The sequence below is a fragment of the Propithecus coquereli genome, unplaced genomic scaffold (assembly GCF_000956105.1).
Source record: "Propithecus coquereli isolate 6110/MARCELLA unplaced genomic scaffold, Pcoq_1.0 Scaffold123, whole genome shotgun sequence".
Lineage (NCBI taxonomy): Eukaryota > Metazoa > Chordata > Mammalia > Primates > Indriidae > Propithecus > Propithecus coquereli.
Window position 1 is genome coordinate 2,097,068 of NW_012136414.1, and position 27,548 is coordinate 2,124,615.

General features: G+C 34.2%; 1 protein-coding gene across 1 annotated transcript in view; it reads left to right on the forward strand.

Annotated features, from left to right (window-relative positions):
* The window catches only part of RBM26 (RNA binding motif protein 26), a 101,036-nt gene that overhangs the window by 17,672 nt on the left and 55,816 nt on the right, over positions 1-27,548 (forward strand). The window contains exons 2-11 of the mRNA XM_012637757.1: positions 8,221-8,339; positions 9,302-9,438; positions 12,310-12,398; positions 13,036-13,253; positions 17,275-17,535; positions 18,345-18,584; positions 18,976-19,146; positions 19,503-19,643; positions 24,787-24,898; positions 26,089-26,248. Of these exons, the coding sequence (XP_012493211.1) occupies positions 8,221-8,339; positions 9,302-9,438; positions 12,310-12,398; positions 13,036-13,253; positions 17,275-17,535; positions 18,345-18,584; positions 18,976-19,146; positions 19,503-19,643; positions 24,787-24,898; positions 26,089-26,248 (1,648 nt within the window). The remainder of the gene's footprint in view (positions 1-8,220; positions 8,340-9,301; positions 9,439-12,309; positions 12,399-13,035; positions 13,254-17,274; positions 17,536-18,344; positions 18,585-18,975; positions 19,147-19,502; positions 19,644-24,786; positions 24,899-26,088; positions 26,249-27,548) is intronic.

Sequence of the window (27,548 nt, forward strand, 5' to 3'; positions counted from 1 at the left end):
AAAAAAAAAAAAAGTGTTTATGCTAAGTTGTAATGCATTTATTGTTATTTCAAGCTAAACTAAGTTAAAATTTACTCAGTTTTAATTCTTAATATGGTAAATATTGATATAACCCTTTAAAATACAAAGCCCTTTGGAGTTGTCTCGAATTTTGAAAGCATAGAGGGGTCCTAAGACCAAAAATTTGAGAACCACTGTTCTAAAGTGAGAAGGAATCACTGCCATTATATTTCTTGGGGTGATATAAGAGAATCAAAGAACTGACTGAATAGTTTTTAGTGTTATAATTACATTGTATTTTGATACATTTTCACAGTGATTAAGAAGTAGATTATGTGATGCCAAAGGACGGATTGTGTTTAGATATATTGTGATGATTTTATTTTGTAGAATGAACTGGGTGTATAATAACTCTTAATGAGTAACCTTTGCTGTAACTCATTACTGTGTACAAATTATTTTTTTCTCACTTTCATTGAATGGAGTGGTATAATAAACAACAGCAATTAAAATTTTCAATCTACATTTTGTGTTGTTGCAATGAAATCTGGATTTTTAAAAGAATAATTCTAACTACAGAATATACAATCATGACTGATGCAAATTAGATATTTTTCTTGAACATAAAATGAAAATTTGGAAGGAACAGACGTGGGTGCATATCCGTGTTCTAAAGTTACTCAGTTAGCATATTTAAATTTAATTTTTAATTCCCACTACCACCTCCAGCTCCTTTTAAGATTACTGAAAATGGAAGCTTGGGTTAAATTCCATCAGTTATCTTCCACTGGATTTCTAAAGTCTCCAAGAAACTTGAGCAAAACAAACTTCTTTTTGAAATATTGTACTGGAGTGTTATAGCTTTCTTTACTTTGCTGTCTCTTTACTATTTTCAAAATCATAAATTAAAAACTAAAAGCCAAAACACTAATATGATGAGTGTGTTAGGAGGATTAATTACAACCTTTATTTCTAGGGTGATTTGATTCGTATTATTTAAACTATTAAAATTCAGGGGTTTTTGGGGGGGAGATTTTCTTATAACTTTCGATTTTTGGCATTATTTTGGCTTCTCTTACTTAGTGTGTGTACTTTCCTCCCCCTAGATATAGTTAGAAGAGAATGACCCTCTTATGTGGGTCACTGCCATTCTTCTAAAGGGAATTCATGAAGCTGGAACTCTCCAAATGAATTATTTTTAAAAATAAAAATGCTTTCTTATTAGCTTTTTCCTTAACACAGTCTATTCAGTTTATTTTGAATGCCTTTAAAATCATTGATTTGAGTGACTTCATAGTGATTTGTGTATTTAATTTGCCAAAGCTCACTGAAGTGGTTAATTTGAAATCCTTGGAGAGGGGTAAGATTGGAAATCCAAGTGTTTGTGAATGCTCATTTTGCCCCATTTCTCTGGACTGTGTTCCTCACAAGTTTCGAGTAGGCTCCACCTCAGGCCCTTTTTGATGGGTTCCCTTGTCCTGGACTGTTCTTTTCCCATGTAGCCACAATTCATGCTTGCATTCCATTCCCATTCCTGTCTAAATTCAGATCCCTGTTTAAATGTCACTTCATCAGTCCTTCCCTGATGATCTTATCTAAGATAAAATTCATTCCCTCCTTGTTTCTGTTTTCTTTCTTCTTCCCTCTCTTCTGTCCTCTTCCTTTACACTTAATCCCTTTACCCTGGATTGTTTTTCTTCAGAGCACTTATGTACCTGACAATATATTGTATATATGTACGTGCGTGCGTATATGTGTGTGTGTTTACGTGTGTGTGTATGCAGGCATGTTGTCTGTCTCCCTCCAACCGCAATGTAATTTCTGTGGGGACAGGAACTTTTTTCAAAGTTTTATCTTTGGGATCTAGAACAGTATCTGAAATAGTAGGTGCTTATTAAATATTTTTGACTAATGAATGTAATATTTGGAAGATTATCTCTAAACCCAACATAATAAATTTTCTTATTTTATTCATCAAACTTTATGAAGATGAAAAAGAAAGGGTCCCTGACAGAAATGAGCCAGTGACCTAGTGAGAAAGATTTGTACATATAATCTCTCTCTTGCTCTGGCTCTCTATACTCTGTCTCAGGGACCATTAGGCCCAGAGGCTATACACATGAGTAAGAAGTTCTGGTTTTGAATGTTTTCAATAAAATTATCTTTAATAGTGCGTATTTTATCTATAGTGTAGTATTATTTTTTAAAATAACTTTTATTACTAATATATGTAGATCAGTAATTGAAGGGAATATTGTCTTATATTTCGTATATTTGCAAAATATCTCATGAACAAAATTAAATCTAAGGGCTCTTTTAGGATTTTGAGGGACTTACTGTCCAATCCAGTACTTATCTGCCAAGGAGTGTTCAGCCTGTGCTTGAAAATATTTGAATGACAAAGAACTCTTTTTTTCAGGCAGTTTATTTTGCCTTTGGAATGCCTCTCATTATTAAAAATGTCCATCTCTATTTTAAGCCAGAATCTATTTGATGCTTCCACTCACTGATTCTAATTATATCCCATGGAGAATATATTGAATAAATGAAATAGTTCTTCCTTGTAATAGTCCTTCAATTATTTGAAGACTGACCAAGTTCTCTCTGATTATTTCAATTCTCCAGGATGAGAATCCCTAGTAAACTATCTGATGATGACATCCATTTAGTATCCTAGTCATTTTCTAAGAATCTATTTGTTTATATATTTATAAAGGTGGCACCTAGAACTGAAAAAAATAGTGCTCTCTATTGCATAGAAAAGCAGCACTATTTTCTTTCTAGTTCTCAATTTTCTGTTTTATTGCATCTTTATGATTTATGTTTCCCCCCAACCATTTTACACTTTCATTTCATTTAACTTACTGTTTGCTAAAATACTTAAGTTGCTCCCCTTCTACCCTACCTACTTTCCACAAATGCTATTGGTAGGTCAGGTCTCATGCCTTCCTTATGTAGCTTTTGGCATTCTTTGTTTTTGTTGGTCTTCTCCTTGCCCCTCTGCCCTGCCTCTGCCAGCCCCATCACACACAGACAGAAGAGTAATAGGAGTTGGAGTACTCTGTGGTCAGAATCATTCTTTATGGGCATATTTGGGTTGTTTGGGGGCTAAGAAGAACTTACAGGACATAGAATCAGTGAGAATTTGGCCTGATTTCTAAGTAGGAAGTCTGTCATTCTTCTGATATTATTTCTTAATCCTTAAACGTGTTTAAAACTTGATTTTTTTTTTCTTCCTGATCTGTAAGGAGATTTCAGTCTCACTTTTCTTTCACATTTTCAGCATAGCAGAGGGTAAAGTCTAGATCTGACAAGATATGTATCATTCAAATCACAAGCCTATCATCAGCAGTGGCAATTGGTATAGTAAAGTACTTATGAACAGTCTTGCTTGCCATGGAGACAATTTTTTAAAACCTTTACTACCTGAATAGAATTTTCTTTCAATTAGGTAAAATTTTTGTATTTAATTGATTTTGCATATCAGGTTACCATTGCTGGATGTTCATATAATATAGCATTGACACTTTTAATTAAGACAAATAGAAAAGAACATACATTTTGCCTTTCTGTTCCTGGTACATAACATTTTGGTATAAACTTCTGTGGTTCAAATTGTTTACTTAATTGTAATTTGTAAGTATATACTTTTGTTTTTAAAAATAGTGAACTAAAAATTCTGGGACTTAAGAAAAACTGACTCCTAAATGCAAATTCAGTTGTTTTCTATTAAATGTGAAACTATAAGCCTTGCTTCTCCTATATAATTTGAACTGTTACCAATTTTAAAAAGTAGTCTGCCTTTTAGACTTTCAGGCATTTAGAATTTCTTTATATGGTAGTTTATTGTGTGGTGGTTGTGGTTACTGGTTTTTGATTAAATTCAAATTGCTTCCTATAGAAGGTGTTGAACAAAGATTAAAGATTGTTCAGGAATTCTGTCTTGCTGTTTTAAAAGAACTGTAGTTTATAGACCACAATAATTACAAAAATCACAAGTCTTTCTCTAGTTTTTTAGCTGCTAACATTTTAATTCATTCTTGAAGTGTCCTATTTAAAAAATAATATGAGAATGAAATAGATTTGATGTTCAGAGAAATGAAAAATGACTGGTAAGTCATTAGAAAAGACATTATTAAAAATTCACCACAACAATCAAACGAATATTAAATCGAATTATAGCATTTGGATTCAATGAAGACTGTGAATTTATTCACGGCAGTTGCAATAAAACACAAAAAACACAGTAATAGTATTATGTATCATAATGATTTCCAGTAAACTGAAGTATGTTTAGCTTGATGTCTAGTTTGGTTGTTGTCTAGTTGATTGTGCTTATTCAGGTTATCTGACATGAGTAAGTATTGTTTCATGGTCTTTCATGTAGTATCACCAGATTGTGAGATGTAAGTGTATCTCTAGATACATTATAAGGTTGTTGTCCCACTTCTTCATGTTTAAATCACAGATCTGAGTATTTTCATGCTCATTATGATGAAACATAAATTTACTTCATCATAAATCATTTTGTCTGTATTTGAAGGAAAGTGTTGGTTATAAGAATATTGAAATAAATTTTTGAAAGAAAAAGTGAAAATCTTTGAAAATCTCTCTTGCACTGAAATGGATTTTTTTCTTGTTTGCTGTTGGGTTATAACTCACTTCAAGTCTTTGTAAATAAATGGAAATAGATTTATGAGAAACGTTGGTTTATGATTACTGAGTAACAAATTACTTGAAACTTAGTGACACAGCAGACATTTATGATCTCATAGTTTCTATGGGTCAGGAATTTAGGGGGAGGTTAGCTGGGCGTTTCTGACTCAGTGTTTCTCATGAGATTGCAGTCAAAGCTGTTGGTCAGAGCTGCAGTCTTCTTTAGGTTGCACTGGGATTGTAGAGTGTGCTTCCAAGCTCACTCACATGCGACTATTGGCAAGAGACCTCAGTTGCTTGCTAATCATTGGATGGAGCTCACATTTCATTATCACATGGTATTCATAAGGCTGCTTGAGTGCACTTGGTAGCAGCTTTGTCTAGAACAAGTGATTAGAGAGAGAGTATGTGTGTGTGCACCCATGCACATGCAAGAACAAGGAGGATGCCACATTCCTTTTATGACCTAGTCTCAGAGGTCAGATACACTATCAGTTCTGCCATATTTGTTAGAAGCAAGTTGCTGGATTCCAGTCTTAAGGGATGGGAAATTAGGCTTTACTTTTTTGGAAGGAGGAATGAAGAATTTGAAGATGTACTTTAAAATCACAATGATGTAGACAGAAGGGAGTCTTACAGCATATATGATAAATGCTATACTGGTTCCTTAATGGAGTAGTTCTTAACTCTCACAGTATATCATTTGCCTGTGCAGCCTTTATAAAACAACAAAGCAAAATAAAAATGGTTGAATTAGGCCTGTTGATTGACTTGCAGTTAGGTTTTTCCATAGGTATTCTACTGTGCGACGAAAGCTAGTCCCCGTCTTTAAGATGTACTTTTTGATTCAGTGACATATGTTACTGGTATACTGTTGTAGAACCGCTATATATTATATTCTGTGTGTAAGAATTGAGATGTTTTAGTATGTATTTTGTGTTTTCTAGGTTTTTTTAATTTTAACTTTTTTTTTTTTAGAGGCAGGATCTTGCTCTGTCACTCAAGACTAGAGTGCAGTGGCAAAAATCATGGCTCACTGTATTCTTGAACTCCTGGGTTCAAGGGATCCCCCTGCCTCAGCTTCCTGAGTAGCTAGAACTATAGGCATGTGCCACGTGTCTGCTAATTTTTTATTTTTTGTAGAGACGAGGTTTCGCTGTGTTGCCCAGGCTGGTCTTGAACTCCTGGCCTGAAGTGATCCTCCCTCGTCTGCCTTCCAAAGTGCTAGGATTACATGCATGGGCCACTACATTTGGCCTACCTTTGCTTTAATGTGTGCAGGTTGTTTTATTAATATCCTAGCATTTCAACTTTAGAACATGTGGAATCTCTATTTTGTGTTTATTGTTAGTTAAAACTTTTAACAGTTATTTTAATAAAGAGAAATAAAAACAAAGATGTCATGTCAAATGTATCATGCATGTGTTTTTCCTCAAATGAACTATGTCATCCTTTTCTCCTCTAGTCATTTGTAGTCCTCTGTCCCTACTGAAATTCCCTAAACTTTTTTTTAAAGCTGTTAAGCTGCTTTTTTTTAAAAAGCTTTTGTCGTCTGTATGCTTGGAAAATCTGTTACATTGATCCTTACGTTATTGGTGTGAAATTAAGCCATTATTTTTATGCTGCCAAGCTATGAAATAAAATGTAGGCAAGAGGATCACCTGAGGCCAGGAGATCAAGACCATCTTGGGTAATATAGCGAGTCCCCATCTGTATAAAACAAGCAAACAACAACTTTCCTTGATGACATTATATTAAGTGAAGTAAGCCAGGCACAGAAAGATAAATATTGCATGTTCTCTTACTTGGAAGCTAAATAAGTTGATCTCATAAAAGTAGTGAGTATAATAGGATAGTAGTTACTAAAGGCCAGGGAAGGTAGGGGGTTTGGGGATCAGGAGAGGTTGGCTAACAAATACAAAATTACAGCTAGATAGGAAGAATAAGTTCTAGTGTTCCTTAGCATTGTGGGGTGGCTATAGTTAATTTATTCTGTATTTTCAAGTGACTAGAAGAGAGGATTTTGAATATTCCTAACAGAAAGAAATGATAAATGTTTGAGGTGATGGATATGCTAATTACCCTGATTTGATCATCATACATTGTGTACTGTTATTGACTTATCACATTGTACCTCATAAATATGTACAATTATGTGTCAATTTTTACCAAAAAAAAACTTTCCCTCTTTGCCCTGTCCTTCCTTCACTTAGTTTTCACTATCATCCCCCCATACAAGTAACAATAGATATTAGTTGTTTATCCGTCCTTGTGCGTATTTCAGACATAAACCAATCCAAATATATAATTTCTCCCTTTCCCCCAACACAAAGGGTAACATGCTATACAAACCTTTTCTCTACTTTTTTAAGTTTAAAAAATTTGATAATGAAGATTTCAGTAAGAAGTGAAAACTTCATTACTCTTGTGTCCTTTTACTGCATATATGTTATTCCTTCGTGTGGATTTAATATAATTTATTTTTCCAGTCCTCTATAACTGGACTTTTACACATTTTTGTTTTTACAATTAATATAACAGTGGATAACTTCTACACATGTCATTTTGAACACGTAAGTATATCTGTAGACGAGATTCATAAAAACAGAATTGCTGAATCAGATTGCATTTGTGACCTTGGTACTGCCAGTATATTCTTACAATGGGCTATTGGTTTACACACACCAGCTCAAAGTATCAAAATTGCTTGTTTCCTTAGTCTTGCCACCAGAATATATTTCCATATTTTTGGATTTTGCCAACTTGATGACTAAAAAAATGATAATTTCATTGTAACTTAAGCTTGCATTTCTCTTATGGATGAGGTTGAATTTTTACTCATATTTAAGAGTCACTTTTATTTCTTTTTAGTATCTGTTCATAGTCTTTGTATTTTTTTCTCATACTTATGGTGTTGGTCTTGATCAACAGAAACTCTGCATGTTAGAGGAATTTGCCTTTTTGTGATGAGTTAAACTATTTGAGCTTTTTTCTCATTTGTTGACTCTTTTCATTCTGAAGTTTTTGATTTTTTTATATAATCAGATTACTCTTGTGATATGGATTTTGCATCTTCATTAATCCTCCAGGGTTATAAAATAATCCATGTTTTCCTCTAATACTATAATGGTTTCTTGTTTTATATTTATTATAGTGTATGGAATAAATTGTGAATCCAAGTTAGTTTTTAAAAAGGTAACTGCCAAATTGTTTCAATACTATTTATTGCATAATTCATCTCTTCTTTGTTGATTTGGATGCCACCTTTATAAAACCTAAATTCCTAATATATTTGGGTGTATTTTTAGACTGTCTTTTCTGCTGTTTAATTAATATACCATGTGGTATGCTTTTAAATAATAAAGCTACATAAAGCATGTGAGGTACATTAATATAAAGAGAAGAACTTAGATTTCTTCAGTACCCTCCATGAGCCAGGTACTTTTTATATATATTAACTCAATTAACTATTTATCATACCTACTAAGTCAATTCGTAACTGGAATTTGTAGAATGTGCAGCTGTTTATGGCTAAATTTCCTTCAACATTGCTTTTTTCTTTAGCTGTGATGCAGATCCATCAGCTCTAGCAAAATATGTTCTGGCTTTGGTAAAGAAAGACAAAAGTGAAAAAGAGTTAAAGGCATTATGTATTGATCAGCTGGATGTATTTCTTCAGAAAGGTAAGATCTTTGGTTTTAAAATACTACTTTAAGTTATTTTAAATAAGGTTATTCACAGAGTATTAAAAGAGCTCAGTAAGAGACAGGCTCCAATTGTAACAAAGTTGAACAAATACTGTTATTGCTGGTTATATCCCTAGCTTATTTAAAACCTCTCATCATTAACATCCTCACGCTTATTCTTGAAGCATATTTATGCTGATTTTTTTTTTTTTTTTTTTTTGAGACACAGTCTCACTCTTTTTCCCGGGCTAGAGTCAGTGCCGTGGCATCAGCCTAGCTCACAGCAACCTCAAACTCCTGGGCTCAAGCGATCCTTCTGCCTCAGCCTCCCGAGTAGCTGGGACTACAGGCATGCGCCACCATGCCCGGCTAATTTTTTTTTATGTATTTTTAGTTGTTCGATTAATTTCTTTCTATTTTTAGTAGAGACAGGGTCTCGCTCTTGCTCAGGCTGGTTTCGAACTCCTGAGCTCAAACAATCCTTCCGCCTCGGCCTCCCAGAGTGCTAGGATTACAGGCATGAGCCACCGCGCCTGGCCTATGTTGATATTTTTTATTACACAGGTTAAAAGATTAAGAAAAGGACTGAATACTTATTTATTTAAAGATAGTACTGCTTTGGAAACTGCTTTGAATCTTGTCTAGCACATTGCTTGTCAGCTTTTTGTACTTCACCCATATCTAGGTAATGATAATATTTGTGTTTGGCACAGTGGGTGGGCTACATGGAGAATACTCATGGCTGGAAGTGATTGGCCTAGAAGTTCTAACCATTCCAGTTTTTACTGCCCTGAAAATTGAATGAGTCAGTATTACCCCAGGACTTACACCTTGGTATAATTTCTAAATTTATAATAGTCAAGGTATATTTCATCATATTAGAGTTCTGATGTGTAGAAGTGGTGAATTAATATCTTAGCAAATGTCTTTCAATCTGTGGTTTTTGGTTTTATTTTTAGAGACTCAGATATTTGTGGAAAAACTTTTTGATGCTGTGAATACAAAGAGTTATCTACCTCCTCCAGAGCAGCCATCATCAGGAAGCCTGAAGGTAGAATTTTTTCAGCACCAAGAAAAAGATATAAAGAAAGAAGAGGTAAAGATTTGTATTATACCTTAAAGGCTATTTAAACAAATAAAAGGAATAATTAAATTGAGTTTTGTCTTCCGTATCTGTGTTTTGGGAGTCCTTAACACCGCTCCCAGGTTATGAGGAAATCATAGGACTCAGCATATCATTATACTCAGGGCTATGACTTATTACAGCAAAAGGATACAAGGCAAAGTCAGCAAGTGGAAAAAGGTATATGAGGTGAAATCCAGTGGAAAAGGTGTAAGATGTGAAATCCAGTGGAAGACACAAGCTCCCAAAGTCCTCAGAGTCACACAGGATGCACCTAATTCCCCTGGCAATGAGTTGTTACAACATGTGTGAATTGGGGAAGCTCATTAGAGACTGTCCAGGGTTTTTATTTGGTACTGGTCACGTAGCCACCCTCCACCTACTATACAACAAAATTCCATGCTCCTGGGAGGAAAGCATAAACCATGTTGTTTTCACAAATGATTCTCATACAGTGAATGTCAGAGAATAGAGGGACTCCTCCAGAAATCGGGGTTCCCTGGACCCAGCCAAGGGTCAGTTTTATAAGCAGGGCTTTCTCAGCATAACTGTCTTGGGTCTGCTTTTAACTCTTCCTGCACAGTATCTCATAGACATGGAATCTCATTATCTGTGTTCTATGAAAGTAATTAGATTGACAATAGTAGATCACTGCTTCTGTCCAATTTGCAAACACAAGGACCTTCACAGGGCAATGGAAATGATTTTATACCTCAAGAGGTTTTGAAATTTTTATCTATATTTTATAATCTATATTATTATCTAATAGTATGATAATTCAGATTTTCTCAGTTTGATGTTAAGAGTGTAATTTCAGTGAAAATAATTATTAACAATTAAACTATTACATTTCTGGGTTCAGTCTAACTTTAAGTCAAACAAATCTTGCTTAAGATTTTTCTACAAGTCACTGCTTTGTGACCTTGGAAACATTACTTTTCTGAGCCTCAGTTTACTCAGCTGTGAAATGGAAATACTGTAGAGTTGTTATGAGGAATATGTAAAATAATGTATATAAAGCACTTGGCCTAGTGTGTGGCTTATGATAGGCTTTCAGTAAATGGTAGCTGGTGTCATCATTGAGAGATTGTTGTATGGTGGGAGATGTGGTTGTGACCTTTTTTTTTCCCCTCCTTTTATGCCCTTTCCCTAGATTATATACAGTTTAATACATAGTAATATATACATATATAATATGTGATAATTCTCCAATGTATAATATATTTATATCTGTATCAATATATTTCCACACACGTATATGTGTATATTTTAATACATGCCTACTTCATACTTGCTCAGCGCGCGCACGCGCACACACACACACACACACACACACACACACACACACAGCATCCCAGTCAGTTTTATCTTCAGGGGACGACCAGAAATACAATTTTATAATTGGGCATATTTCATACCTAACAGTATAGGCGTTCTGTTAGTAAGAAAGAAAGGGACAGTGGATGTTGTGTTGGCAGTCACTTATGCCATGTGGAGATATACAATAATTTATTTAAGCTTTGCCCACTGGTATAACTTTGGCTTGGTTTCATATTTTTCTTGCTAATTATATTTTAATTCTCAAAAAATCTTGAGTAAATCATGGGTGGTTGGTTTTAGAAGCAGTCTTCCCCCAAAGCAAGTTAGTGGCAAAGCCGTACTAAGTCGTATATGTATCGCTGCAGTAATACTTTATCACAATCATCTTGACCAATTGTGGAGGATATTTATCCCTGATCTTTCAGAATTGTCAAAATGCCAGATGGCAGTCTGAGTTTAAAATGCTGTGAGTGTACTAAAAGTTCCCAGATGGGCAAGTACTATGGGATATGGTGAAATGTCAACATAAATTACTTGCAAGAGTACATTGAGGTAAATAGAAGGGAAAGAGTGCATCAGGAGGGTTTGTATTAGTACCTAGTTTTTGTCTGGGTTGGGAAGAGAACTGGAGTAGGTGGTAATAGGAGAACAAAAGAAGAAAAAAGACAAATTGTTAAAAAAGAAGGCTTTAATGAATATTTACCCTAGTTTGGTCTGTTAAAGAGTTTCCATTTAATTTCTTTTCCAATGGGACACACTTTTGACAGTGAGAGGCTCTTACTAAAAGGGATTTAAGAATGGCTGGCATAAACTGAAAGATGTGTACCTTATCTGTAGAATACCTTCATAAGAATATTTTACGGTTCTTTTTAAAAATGCAAAATCTTGAGCCCTATCTATTTATAGACGCTACTTGTTCACTATTCCTAAATCTGTTTAACCTCCAATCCTTTTTTTGCAATCACATCTATTAATGCCCTGTGGAACCAATGTTCTCAGTAGTATAATCTGGAGATGGTAGCACTGATCAAGGGAATGTTTTCCAGGGTTGCTTTCTAGTAGTTATATAATGTGAATGGAGGCCCCTTATAGGAAACAGGAATACATAGAAACTGGAGAACTGTCACCTTATATATTGTTTCCCAGATTTTTTCTTTTAGTAGCTTGGTTGGTTCTAATGCATTCTCCTATATTCTTTGATGTGTTTGGTGCTGGACCAAATCCGTGAAACCAAAAATACGAATGTAAGATTTTTGAAAGAAGGAGTAAAATCAGCTCTCCATTATTTACTTTAAAATGAGGGTGCTTGCTTAAAATGGTTTCTCCCCCCTGTTATCTAAGATAAGCATTTATGACTTTCTTTACCATTCACTTTAACTTTCAGCAGACTGTCTTTTATAGCTAAATTAAATGATTATACTTAGCAGAGAAATTTATTTTGTTTGAATACTTTTAGAAGATGACAGTTTACAGTTAAGGAATAACTGTTGCTAAACTTGTACACATTTTCATTTTGTATATCAGATCACTAAAGAAGAAGAGCGAGAGAAGAAGTTTTCTAGAAGGCTAAATCACAGTCCTTCCCAGTCAAGCTCCCGATACAGAGAAAATAGGTGAGTGGTTCATTGAACTATATACTCAATGTTTAGACTTTAGTTATCTTTTATATAAATGATTAGATTTTGATTATCTTTTACATAGGGGCAAGTAATACCTACTCTTTGATTGGTCTAGGAAAGTGCAACTATCAGCTTTTCTACCAAGAAACTATAGGTCAGATTTGTAGGTCTTGGGAGTAAGATTTAGACCAGTACTTGACATATATTAGTTGTTAACACTATTTTTATTCCAAACTTCAGATTCCAGTGTAATCTTAATGTGTGACTCTTCTTTTGCTTGAAGATTCCCTGTAGTGTGGTTAAATTATTTTTTTCATTAAGGCTTCAAAAGCATTTAGAATATAGTGCATGTAATACATACCTATGAGACTATATGTACAAGGCAGTATGTTCTGTATGTTCTATAAGACATATGTGTAGTATAGATGTCTTTATATACAAATGTCTAATTGTATAGATGCCAATGTGTATAAGACTAAGGATTAAGACTTTAAGAGTTTTCCTCATAAAAGGGTTTTAGGGTCCTTAAACTTAGTTTTTTTATACAAGAATTAAATAACTTTTGCACTTAGAATTTTTTCCTATATCCACTTAAAATTATTTACATAAAAGTGATCATGTATTTCGTTAGAAGTCGTGATGAAAGGAAAAAAGATGATCGTTCTCGCAAAAGAGATTATGATCGAAACCCACCTCGAAGAGATTCCTATAGAGACCGATACAATAGAAGACGAGGGCGGAGTCGTAGTTACAGCAGGAGTCGAAGTCGAAGTTGGAGTAAAGAGAGGGTTCGTGACCGGGATAGAGATAGAAGCAGGACTAGAAGCAGAAGCAGAACACGAAGCAGGGGTAAGTAGTACATGTATATGTTTGTTTTGGTTATCACTCTTTTATTGTGAAGAAAGTTCGTATTTAAGGGTTTTTAAAAATTATTTAACATTTTGCCAAAGTTGTCTTTATTTTTTTCTATTGTGTTGTGTTCTGTTCTGTCGTCCAAGTGAATGCTTTTATATTTTCAAAATTTTATTCCATGCAAATTAAAATCACAATTATCACTGCACATTCAACAGGATGGCCACAATGAAAAAGACTGATTATATTTGGTGTTGGTTAGAAGATAGATAAACTGGAACTCTTTGGAAAACACTTAGGTCATATGTTAAAATGTTAAACCTACACCTAGTAAATGACCCCAGCTATTTCCACTTCTCTGTATTTACCTAAAAGAAATGAAGGCATATGTCCACACAAGGACTTGTACACATATGTTCATGGCAACTTTATATGTAATAGCCAAAAACTAGAAACACTTCAGATGTCCATCAGTAGGTGAATGGATAAACACATTGTGGTATATCCATACCATAAGATGGATAAAAAGGAAACAACTATTGATACATACAATAAAATCTATGAATCTCAAAATAATTATGCTAAGTGAGAGAAGCAGGATGAAAGTACATGTGTATATAAAATTTTAGAAGATGCAAAAACTAATCTGATGACAGAAAGCAAATCAATGGTTGCCTGAGATGGAGTAAAGGAGGCACGGATTTCAGATTAGAAAGATACATGAGGATATTTTTGGGGGTGATGCGTATGTTCATCATTTTGATTGTGGTGTTGGTTTCACAGGAGTATACATCAATCAAAACTCATTAAATTGTACACTTTAAATATGTTCAGTTTATTGTATATCAGTTATACCTCAAAACTATTAATGTTAAAAAATTTTTTCAGGTATAGATATTTGTAAGAGCATGTCATTTCCAACATGTATAATTATTCTTCTATGTATTATTGAAGATACTGCAGTAAAACAACTAAAACACCTTTGAGTAAAACACCTTTACTCAAACCTAGATTTTTGCTACTTTTAATACTATTTATGGACTTTGCATGAGCCCTATATTCTGTTACTCTTTTTTTAGAGTATTTTCCCCTACTGTGATCTAGGTGTAGTAGGCCGCTTTGCACATTGCTTCACTTAACTAATCTTCTTAATATCTTTTCTCTTTCCTTGGGACCATATACAGCCTAGTTAGTTTCTTTGTTCATGTTTATTATGAAGTCCTTTTTCCTCCTCTTTGCTTATCCATTCTTACCTCAATAAATAATGTTTACTGTAAAAAGCCATAGTAGGGTCTTTTTTTTTTTTATTTTAGTATATTACAGGGGTACATATGTTTAAGTTACATTTATTGCCTTTGCCCCACCCGAGTCAGAGCTTCAAGCATGTCCATCCCCGAGAGGGGGCTCACCGCACCCATTAGGTGTGAACATACCCATTCCCTCCTCCCCCCTCCCACCTGCCTGACACCTGGTGAATGTTACTACTATATGTGCATGTAAGTGTTGGTCAGTTAATACCAGTTTGATGATGAGTACATGTGGTGCTTGCTTTGTGTGATACTTCACTTAGAAGAATGGGCTCCAGTGCTATCCAGGATAATACAAGAGGTGCTATATCACCATTGTTTTTTGTGGCTGAGTAGAACTCCGTGATATACATATACCACATTTTATTAATCCACTCATGTATTGATGGGCACTTGGGTTGTTTGCACATCTTTGCAATTATGAATTGTGCTGCTATAAACATTCGAGTGCAGATGTCTTTTTTATAGAATGTCTTTTGTTCCTTTGGGTAGATGCCCAGTAATGGGATTGCTGGATCAAATGGTTCTACTTGTAGCTCTTTGAGGTATCTCCATATTACTTTGCATAGAGATTGTAGTAGTTTGCAGTCCCACCAGCAGTGTATGAGTGTTCCTATCCCTCTACATCCACGCCAACATTTATTGTTTTGGGACTTTTTGGTAAAGGCCATTCTCACTGGAGATAAGTGATAACTCATTGTGGTTTTGATTTGCATTTCCCTGATGATTAGAGATGTTGAGTATTTTTTCGTATGTTTGTTAGCCATTAGTCTATCTTCTTTTGAAAAGTTTCTGTACATGTCCTTTGCCCACTTCTTGATAGGGTTGTTTGATTTTTTTCTTGCTGATTTTCCTAAGTTCTATATAGATTCTAGTTATTGGCCCTTTATCAGATGCGTGACGTGAGAATATTTTCTCCCATTCTGTAGGTTGTCTGTTTGCTCTCATGACAGTTTCCTTGGCTGTGCAGAAGCTTTTTAATTTGATCTGATTTATTTATTTTTGTTGTTGCTGTGATTGCCTTTGGGGTTTTCCTCTTAAATTCTTTGCCTAGGCCAATGTCTTTAAGAGTTTTTCCAAAATTTTCTTTTAGAATTCTTGTAGTTTCATGCCTTAGGTTTAAGTCTGTTATCTACCATGAGTTGATTTTGGTGAGAGGTGAGAGGTGAGAGGTGTGGATCCTGTTTCCTGCATGTGTCTATCCAATTTTCCCAGCACCATTTATTGAATGAAGATTCTTTTCTCCAGTGTATATTTTTGTCTGCTTTGTGAAAGTTTAGATGGCTATATGAGGATAGTTTTATATCTGGGTTCCTAGTTCTGTTCCATTGGTCAATGTCCCTGTTCTTGTGCCAGTACCATGCTGTTTTAGTTACTATAGCTTTGTAGTATAGCTTGAAGTCTGGTAAATTGATGCCTTCCAATTTGTTCTTTTTGCTTAAGATTGCTTTTGCTATATGGGGTCTTCTCTGGTTCCATACAAAGCATAGTATTATTTTTTCTGGATCTATGAAAAATGCTGTTGGTATTTTAATAGGGATTGCATTGAATCTGTAGATCACTTTGGGTAGTATAGACATTTTAACAATGTTGATTCTGCTGACCCATGAGCGGTTTTCCACCTGTTTAAGTCCTCTGCTATTTTTTCCTTCCTCAGTGTTTTGTAGTTCTCCCTGTAGAGGTCTTTTACCTCCTTAGTTAAATATATTCCTAGGGATTTTATTTTCTTTGTTGCTATTGTGAAGGGTATTGAGTCTTTGATTTGGTTCTCATTTTACTGTTGTTGGCATATTGGAATGCTGTTGATTTGTGTACATTGATTTTGTAACCTGAGACTTTGCTGAATTTGTTTATCAATTCCAGTTGTCTCATGGAAGAATCTTTGGGGTTTTCTAGATATAAGATCATGTGATCAGCAAAGAGCAATAATAGTTTGACCTCTTCCACCCCCATTTGGAGCCCTTGGTATGCTTCTCTTGTCTGATTGTTCTGGCTAGGACTTCCAGCACTATGTTGAATAGAAGCGGTGATAGAGCGCAACCTTGTCTGGCTCCAGTTCTAAGAGGGAATGCTTTCAGTTTTTCCCGTTCAGTATGATGTTGGCTGTGGGTTTATTATATATGGCTTTTGTCGTTTTTAGGTAAGTCCCATCTATGCCTATTTTGTTAAGTGTTCTTATCATAAAAGGGTGCTGGATTTTGTCAAATGCTTTTTGTGCGTCTATTGAGAGGATCATATAGTCTTTGTTTTTGCTTCTCTTTATGCGGTGAATTACATCTATAGATTTACATATGTTGAACCATCCCTGCATCTCTGGGATGAAGCCCACTGGATCACAACAAAATGTTCATCACGGGAAAATAACCATACTTTATTGTGTTTTGTTTTGTGGGCTGCCATTATGCATATTAATATTATAATGAAGAAAATAAAAATTTTCTTTTTTCTATAAATAAAACTCCAAGGATAAACTTATTAAATACAACAGTTTTATATGTGGTTTTATAGTTAGGTTATATTGAAAAGAAATAGCTTATCTAGGAACATTATGTATTGATTGAGTAGTTTTTAAAAGGGGTGTTTAAAAGGGGTGTTATGTAAAATTTAAACCTTTAATTTATATTTAGCAATATGTCACTATTTCTAAGATCTGGTACCTGGTGTTTTTTTATAGAGTTTAGTTTTGTTAAGTCATTTATCTTTTGTTGCAGAAAGGGATCTGGTAAAACCTAAATATGACCTGGATAGAACAGATCCATTAGAAAATAATTATACTCCAGTCTCTTCGGTAACTAATATTTCATCTGGCCACTATCCTGTACCTACTTTGAGCAGCACTATTACAGTAATTGCTCCTACTCATCATGGTAATAACACTACCGAAAGTTGGTCTGAATTTCATGAAGACCAGGTGGACCATAACTCTTATGTAAGACCACCAATGCCAAAGAAACGGTGTAGAGACTATGATGGTAAGTCTTTCAACTGTTTCGTGAAGTATTGAATTAATGTTTCCAGTGCCTAAATTCTGTAAGTTTAGGTTATACACAGTTATTCAAAGACCTACCTCTAATATTGGAAATAGTGGGAAATTAGTCTCATTCACTTCATAAATTCTTCAATATTATTGAAACCTTCATTAGTCATCACCGATTATTTATTATCTAAAGATAGTATTTAGTATTAAAGATAGTATTTAGTAAGTCTTAATGTATTGTTGGAGTTTAGCAAACAAGAGTATATATCTGCTTAGTTATTAGTGAATCTGCTAGTGAAACATTCTTGACAAAACTCATTTCTTTAGAATGAATGATTATTGAAATATAAGTAGGACCTAGAAGTGTAAGTATCACCTATGTTAGAATTTTATAAAAGAATTGAAGACTCAAGGATTTACTGTAAAAGTTTTGTAAGTAATAGTAAAGCCACAGTTGCAATATTATTTTAAGTGAGATATTTACATTAAGAGTAATGTTTGTAATGACAAAGATATAGAAAAAATTATATATAAGTTTTGTATCATCCTGCTAGCTAGGTATATTTATTTTAATGTGGTTTTTTGTTGTTTGTGGGTGTTTTTTTTTTTTTTAGTGTGTATGTTAGCTAATCACTTAAGTATTTATGTTACTGGAAGTAAGCAGGTAGATCTTGGGAAATGGTTAATTGTACTTTTGCCCAATATTAAAAAATATTTATATTTTTAAATATCTTTCTTTTGTTAACTTAGAAAAAAATTATATTTTCAATGCTTTTCACATTTCTAACGGTTTTTTCGTTATAGAAAAGGGTTTTTGTATGAGAGGAGACATGTGTCCCTTTGATCATGGAAGTGACCCAGTAGTTGTGGAAGATGTGAATCTTCCTGGTATGCTGCCTTTCCCAGCACAGCCTCCTGTTGTTGAAGGACCACCACCTCCTGGACTTCCTCCACCTCCACCAATTCTTACACCCCCACCTGTAAATCTTAGACCCCCAGTGCCACCTCCAGGTCCATTGCCACCCAGTCTCCCACCTGTAACAGGTAAGTAAATATGTTTGTTTGCCTGTGTTTTTTATCTAGCCATTCATACTCTTTTTATAAAGTTAACAGTTTGATGCTTACCTTAGAAGTATCTAGAGAAATCCCTTAGATGCCTGATAGAAACTAAGAGCAATATACTGCCATTTGGTTATACTTCCACTTTGCAGTCCATGCCAGACCAGTCACTGTGGTTCGCAGTGGCCTTGTGAATTATGTATAGCACAGTCCATTACAGCTTAAGGCAAACCCGTTTTGGAATACACTGAAAGGATGTTCTACCCTAGAATACTAATTTAGTTGTAAGAGCTTGGTGTTTGTAGATATTATAGTTTGATAAATGAGAATATGATGTTTGGATGTATAATAACTTATTTTATTTGTTTGCTTTCAGATGATATTTCTTATTCTTTGGTTTTGACAGGACCACCACCTCCACTTCCTCCTTTGCAGCCATCTGGCATGGATGCTCCTCCAAACTCTGCAACCAGTTCTGTTCCTACTGTAGTAACAACTGGCATTCATCACCAGCCTCCTCCTGCTCCACCCTCTCTTTTTACTGCAGGTGCAGTCTTGGCCCTTTCTGTGTTCATAATGTCATATAGTTTTAGAGCAGTTTTTTGGACAAGGAATTAAAAAATGTCTAAGGAGTGAATTGCTCTGTCAGTACTATTTTTCTTACTAAAATTATATAGAATACAATGTAGGCATGGTTAATATACACTAAATAAGCCTTCAGTTAAGGCTTTTTTCAAAAAACTATATATTCTATAATTTTTTTTATAGAACTGTTTTCTTAATACATATAAAACATGTTTGTTATATAATGATAATGTTAGTTTACTTTTTCTGTTATCGATATTAAAAATTACCAAATAGAGTTTTATAATTGTTTTTTAATTACAGTTTTTGTATTACCAGATACATATGACACAGATGGCTACAATCCGGAAGCCCCAAGCATAACAAACACTTCCAGACCTATGTATAGACACAGAGTGCATGCACAAAGGCCTAACTTGATAGGACTAACATCGGGGGATATGGATTTGCCACCCAGAGGTACTATGATTAATCTTTTCTTCCTATCATTTTCATAATATCAAGAGTGACAAAACATTTATGAAAAACAGTTGGTCCTGTTTTTATTTATTTGGTTGAATAAGTGTGATTTTGTTTATTCTCTGAATCCTTTTATATTTTCCATGACAGCAAAGTTAATGTGTGGTTTCATATCTGTGATGTTGTGGTATGGATGACACTTTAGTATTGAAGAGGGAAAGGAATTTCACAAAAATACATATTTTCTCAGGTAGCTTTGCACGTGCGTGCGTGCGCACGCGTGTGTGTGTGCGTGTGGTATTTTGTATCATCTGTAGTCTTAATTGATTCATTTAAACTCTTGAGAGTAGTGCTTTAATTCCTAAAGATAAATTTATTCCTAGCTTGGGTAACGAAATTGTACAAACTAGTGCTTGGTATGTCTTTCATCTTTGTTACTTTTGACATGTTGAAATTTAATATTGATCTGCTTATGATATTTTTAAACAAAGGAAATTACGTGTTAGGAAGTGACTTATCTTTTAAAATTTTTTTTAGAGGAGACAGAGTATTGGATAAAATAACTAAAAAATAAAAGTTTAGACTGATAACAGTCGCAAGCTCAAACAGCAAAAGTGGTATAATAGAGTTATAAACGAATAACAAGGTTCAGAGGAGGGAGAGAGCTCACATTAATTTGAAAGATATGTAGCATTTGCTACAGATAACTTTTGATATAGGGAAGAAAAGAATTGTCAGACATAATAGAAAATATTGCCTGGGCTAAAAAAATATTTTTTCTTAACCACCTCAGTTAACTTTTAAATCTGATTTTCTTTCCAGTGTTCTTTTGCTGTTTTACCTAATAAGAATAAAAAATCATGCCTCGTCGGTTGTGAATAAAAGTCCAATTTATTTAAATAAGCAACAGTGCCTGATGTGGTTCAGTAAACTTGCGATTATTTATATTATTTATACTTTGTGGTTTTTTTATTTGTTCCTGGGAAACTATCAGATTCTGAACATCTTCCTTGAATGTTTGAAGAACTTTTTGTGGTAGAGATGTGAGGAATATTTTAATTCAAATTTACGTTCTTTGTGAGATTATAGGGCATTTAATGTGAATGCCCCCTTCCCCCACCTTTTAAATTCTCCTTGAGGAATTTAAATAGCTATCATTAGTAATAACAGAAAAATGATTTTTTTTAACAGTTTCTTTGTAAGGGATGTACTACAGATTGCTTGTAATTGAAAAGTAGTCCCTCAAGATTAGGGCTGTTTGCGATGTTGACCCATCCCCTGAAGCTCTCTCCCACCTAGCTAGTTCACAGGAACCCTCTTTCCTTCTTTGGGTCACTATTTAGCACTTATTTGCTTTTCATCATACCAATCAATATTTATTGCTCTTACTGGGAACTCTCAATTCAAGTCATCTCTTTCTTACCTTGGCTGCCACCATAAACTAATGTTTATTAGACCCGTTTCAATGCTGGGCCAATTTCTGATTGTGATCTAGAGAAGAAGGAGGAATCAAACCCCTTACATATAAATCTTGGAAGTATAGAAGTTGGAGTTATGGTAATTTCAGTTCTGTACTTAAAAATTTGAATGCCTTTTCTCATAGAATCATAATCGTACATAGTGATTATTTTAGTGCTCTTCTTTAGATATAGCATGTACTATTTTTGTGAGCTGGCTTAAGAATATATTTTCCATTAATAAGTGTTTTTATATACCAAACAGCTGATTTAGCAACTCATTTACATTTTTTTTTTTTTTTTTGAGACACAGTCCCACTGTGTTGCCCTGCTAGAGTGCAGTAGCTCACAGCAGCCTCAAACTCCTGGGCTTAAGCCATTCTCCTGCCTCAGCCTCACAAGTAGCTGGGACTACAGGCTTGTGCCACCATGCCAAGCTAATTTTTCTATTTTTTTTTTTTTTGTAGAGATGGGGTCTCAGTTTTGCTCATGCTGGTCTTGAACTCCGATGTCAAGTGATTCTCCCACCTTGGCCTCCCAGAGTGCTAGGATTACAGGCGTGAGCCACTGGGCTGGGCAGGCAACCCATTTAAATTGAGGATTGCCTATAGTACTTCTGTTTCCTTTTCTTTTTTTCGGTCCTCTCTCTCATCTCCCCAATATGTTCTCATCTGTTCCCTATTTGGGTTTCAAATTTATAGTCCTGGATTGTGACAGATACATAAAAAGCTTATAATATTGGTAATTATTACACATTTCTAATACCTTGTAGATGGCCTTAATTTAAATTTGTCATAGATTATTATGTATGTGATACTTAATACTTTTATGCTTAATATTTAAATCTTCATGAGGACTTACTAAACACAGGAAAAAATGTTAGGCCCTTTGATACATTGGATTTATTAATATAAAAGTGACCTAGAGGCTTGATAATGGTTCTTTCCAGATTTTTAAGAAGGTGGAGAACTTGATAGGTGCTCACATGGTTGGATATAAGCAGGAGGAAGGGTTAAGTAGTTTTCCATTTGCATTCAAGAAAACCAGTGATGATGATCTTAAGCAGAAAAACAGTTTCTGCTTAAAAACAAACAAAAAAGGATATTGGAGGAAAACATATTACATATTAACTATTAGGTAAATTTGTTGATTACGTATCAAGAAGAACGTGCTTTTGTGTTTCTTAATACCCCTTTTTAAAATAAATACAAACGAAAGGGAAATCTGAATGAGGGAATACAGATGAGTTGGAGCAAACCCATTTCATTTGCTAGGGGTAAAAGCACATCACTGCCTCTCTTAGTGAACTTCTGAGCACAGAACATATAAAAGAAAAAAAAAAAGACATTGTATACCTCACAGATGAGATTTTTCTCCCAGTGAACCAGGCTTGGGAGACAGGAATAAGACCAAAATCCTGTTGCAGAACTGGTCCTGTGAAGGTACCACTAGGCAAAGAAACTGCAGTTTGCTCTGTGAACATTATCAATGCTCAATACAGGTTGTTTCCACCCTATCTGCTTTGGAGGTGTTGGATCACTTGGAGTCAGCCAAAGAAAGAGGGTAGGTAAAGCACATGCACTCTCTGATACATTTGAGAAACTAAAAGGAGTTTTTGACTAAAACAGAGGGAAGTAAGGACTGTGAAGGGAGGTAAGAAGCCAATTAAAGGCATTTGAAGAATTCTAAAATAGAGGTGTTAGTAGCTGGACTACGGTAATAACAGAAGTGAAAAGATTTAAAGTTTAGTGGAAAGAATCAACCAAACTTTAACTTACTGAATTGTGGGGCATAGATGGGGATAATGGAGAGAGTGAAATTAGACACATGAATAATTGGGCAGATGATAATACCATTCATTGAGAAGTAGAACAGACAGATTTGGTAGGAAGATAAGCATAGTTTGGGAAGTGTTTAATTTGTTGTGGCCATGGGGCATTTGAGTAGAAATGTCCAGTGGGAAATAGGATATGGAAGTCTGAGGTCCATGAAGTTTTCTTTTTTATAAATGGAGTGATTTGAGCTGTAATATTTAAATGTTAATGGAAGTGCCAGTGTTGTGGGAAAGGTTGAAGATGGAGGAAAGCAGCAGGGCTCTGGGGCATTGATTTTGGGTCTCTGTATGTATGGAATATGCAGAGAGCCATGAATCAAATACGATTGGCTGAGGTGATTGGGAGAATGATAGTTTCATTAATAGAAATGTTTCAGAAAGATAAAAAGATTTATTATGAAGATAATTGAATGTTGTGTATACTGAGTTTTAAGATACCTATAGGATTTCCAGAAGAAGATGGCCGGTGAAAACCAAGAAGTTAGATTTAGAACTGTTCCTCAGAGCAAATCCTTGTGTGTTCTAGAGATTGATTATGAACTCTTGAGTGGAGGTCATAGTTGTAGCTGTGAGAGAGATTGTGCTGAAACTGATTGTAAGTTGTTTTTGTTAGTTATGTGTTTAGAAATATGTAAGAATGGGATTTTATACAAGCAATTTGTTCATCTGTAAAAAAGGAATTTTAAAATTATATTTTTCTATGTGGTAAATTAAGGTTTGCATGTTTTAAATTTTGGAGTCATTTGAGAATAACAGGTTAAATGTATTATATTCATAAAATGCCATCTAAGTTAATGTAAAATGTTGAAAGCAGATATTGACAGCTCTTTTGCACACTGCATTTGTCTTGAATATTTTCCTTTTTAAATCAAGTACGTTCATATGTTGATGTTTAAATAAACAGCTCACTTCAATCACAGCTCTAAGTTATCAGTTCTCAAAGATCATTGGATTGGTGTTATATTTTTAATCTTTTAGATTGTGCCTTTGATTTCAAAACTATGAACTTAAAAGTCTCAAGATGATTTGTTTGTTATTTATTTGTATATTTATTTGTGGTGAGGGTGATGGCAGATGAGAATAGTGACGTGAGTTTTATTCCCCAAAGAGTGGCCTGCAGAATCACATTTTAATTTGGCTTGTGAGAATTATTGATTCTTCACATTTAGGTGTGAGGAATGAAATAATGTAATATGTTAAAAAATCTTAGATTATAATATTTGAATGTATGTTAGTCCTCCTTTATCTGTGAGTGATTCATTCCAAGACCCCTAGTGGATGCCTGAAACGAGTAGTAAGTACCATGTCTGTATGTACTATATTTTTTCCTATTCATATATACCTGTGATAAAGTTTGATTTGTAGATTAGGCACAGAAAGAAATTAATAATGATATCTAATAATAAAATAGAACAATTATAACAATATACTGTAATAAAGTTTATGTGAATGTAGTCCTTCTTTCTCTCTCAAAGTATTTTACACTGTACTCGCCCTTCTTCACATGATGATGTGAGATGTTAAAATCCCTACGTGATGAAATGGAGTGACAGAGCAGAATGGCATAAGATTTCATCATGCTACTCAGAATGGCATGCAGTTTAAAACTTATTGTTTATTTTTGCAATTTTCCATTTAATGTTTGTGGATTGTGATTTGACTGTGGGTAATTGAAACAGTGAAAAGCAAAACCATGTATAAGGGGACTACTGTACATTTATTTCTGTTTCTTCTAAAATATACCTATTTGGATAAAAATCTAGAGCTTTTCAATATAAATTTAAGGAAGTAGCTATGATAAACAGAAAATATTAACCTATGCTTTCTTTCATTTTCTTTTTTTTTTAAATAGAAAAGCCTCCTAATAAAAGCAGTATGAGAATAGTAGTGGATTCAGAATCAAGGAAAAGAACCATTGGTTCAGGGGAGCCTGGAGTTCCTGCAAAGAAGACTTGGTTTGATAAGTAAGCTGGCAGGGAAAATTGAGGAATTTAATTGTGCCTTGATTTTTGGGATCATTGCTGTATTATTATGACAATATAGTATTATTTTTTTCCACAAAACTGTTATATTATTCTCTTTTGTAGGCAATCCCCAACTAAAGTGTAAGTTATTTTCTAAAAATTTGAAAGTTAGTTGTCTGGTATTAGAAAGTTATTTTATTATAGAAACAGTGTGGTAGTTGAGGATATTTTTCCTCTTTCTACTTTTCCCTCCTCCAAAAAAAAAACTTGACATGTTGGTGAATACAAGCTATATACAGGATAGTCATGGGCTCCCCCCATCGTCCCATCATTAGGGAAAGGAGGTGTGGATTAGGTCTGGCAAGAGACTTTTTAAAAGCATGCGGACAATTCCTGTAAGACCTAGAAAAGGCTTTGGTGGGGAATGGTTGGGGGAGGCTAGATAGGCATTGAGTTACCAAGGAAAAGTCTTCAGAGAAAGCGGTAAAGAATCAAAATGTTGGGGGATGTTTGATGATTCATTTATAAATTTGTATACGTGAGGAGAGATTAGGATTGCATTTTTAGAGCTTTAACGTCGGTTAATAATGGATAGTTTCTAGTTCTTGCTTTGCGATTAATTCTGTGATTTTTTTTTAAGCAAACAGTGTAATCTCTTTGGACCATAGTTTTGTCCTTTTTTCAAGTGTCAAATGTATGGTCTACAGTTCTAACAGTTTTTTTTTTTTTTTTTTTTAAAGCTGAAAAGAGGTTGAGATGGTCATCAAAGAAAATAAAATTTAAAATCAAATATAAAATATAATCAAAATTTTAAAATAGGATGCATGCATTTCAGTAAGCTAGTTTTTATAGAAATGGAATAAAGGTTATATATGCAATTGACTAAAAGAGGGTGGTAGAGCCTTTCATGCTAAGAATGTTACATAGGAGCAGATCAGAAGTGGAAAGTAACAAAGGATATGGCAAAACTCTTCTCAGAGAGCTGGCTTTTGTGAAAGATGCTAGCACTACTAATTTGGAAACTTTGTTGTTTAGAAGAAAATTTAAATTCCTTTATCAGTACATTCAGTTTTGGGGAAAAAATTGAACTTAATTGGACATCCATTTCGCATGTGTGAAACTTTATTTTTTTGTGGTTGGTAGGTGTCAGGAATTATAAATATATTGATAAACTTTAATTTTATTTGCAGACCAAATTTTAATAGAACAAACAGCCCAGGCTTCCAGAAAAAGGTTCAGTTTGGAAATGAAAATACCAAACTTGAACTTAGAAAAGTTCCTCCAGAATTAAATAATATCAGCAAACTTAATGAACATTTTAGTCGATTTGGAACCTTGGTTAACTTACAGGTAAGAGCCATAAAATGATTGTTGTCGTTGCATAATTGTTTAGGGAGCTTAATGTAATAAGATAACTGCTTTTATAAAGAAATATTATGGAAAATTTGTTAATAATCTAAATTTGGAAAATTGGACATGAAATGGAACTTTACCTTTTAGAAAAATGTGTGATTATGAATAAGTTTTTTACTTTTCAAAAGACAGGAGTTTTCATTGATCATATTATTATAAACTTTCTACCTAAGAGAATAAAATTACAGCAAAGTTGAGTAATCACACTTGTAAAATCTAATCTTACAGTAGTTTTCAGTTCCTCAGTTTCTCAAAATCATTTCACCAAAATACTTCAGTCAGATTTATTTTTGCGGCTTCTGTGATGGCATACATTTAACAGAGACTTTTGGGGCCCAAATACTGTGTAATCTATAATTAGTTTAACACTTTTGAACATCCTTCAAGATAAATGACAGTGTAATTTGTATTTGACTTCACCTAAAATTAAACATAACTTGTGTGGTTTTTTAATACTGAGTTTACATTATGTGATATGTTGAAAATACTGAAAAATACTGAGGGTTTTTTCCCCTCATCTTATATGGTGTTCTTCTCAACTAAAATAATTATATTTTATAATCCAATTAAAATAAGAGTAAATTTCAGAGGATACAGCTCATCTTAAGTTGATATTTTGGAAAATTTTATTGCCATTAAGAAGTTCTGTTATAAAAGTAATAGAGGGCAAAAAATGCATGTTTGCTTGGGGTAGGGCAATAGAGATGTATGTGGTTTTCGTTTTTTTGTTGGTGTTTTGTTTTTTTTTTTTTGAGTCAGAGTCTGTTGCCCAGGCTAGAGTGCAGTGACATCATTGTAGCAACCTGAAAGCTCAAACTCCAGGGCTTCAAACGATCCTCCTGCCTCAGCCTCCCAAGTAGCTGGGACTACAAGCACACTCTGCACCATGCCAGGCTAATTTTTTTTTTTTTTTTTTTGAAGATGGGGTCTCACTGTTGCCCAGGTTTGTCTTGAACTCTTGGCCTCAAGTGATCCTCTTGTCTTGGCCTCCCACAGTGCTGGGATTACAGGCGAGAGCCACCATGCTTGACCTAGACGTATATGGAATTTTAAGGAAATGTTTCCCTTTCAACTCTTTGTGTCCTTCACATTCCCCTACCCATATATGATTACATTATTATTAACAATTTACCATGTGATATTCTATATTTTAAGTTTCTGTATCCGTATACCAACTTAAAAATATTTTTGAACCCATAGATAAATATTACCCTGTAGTTATTTAATTCATCTTGAA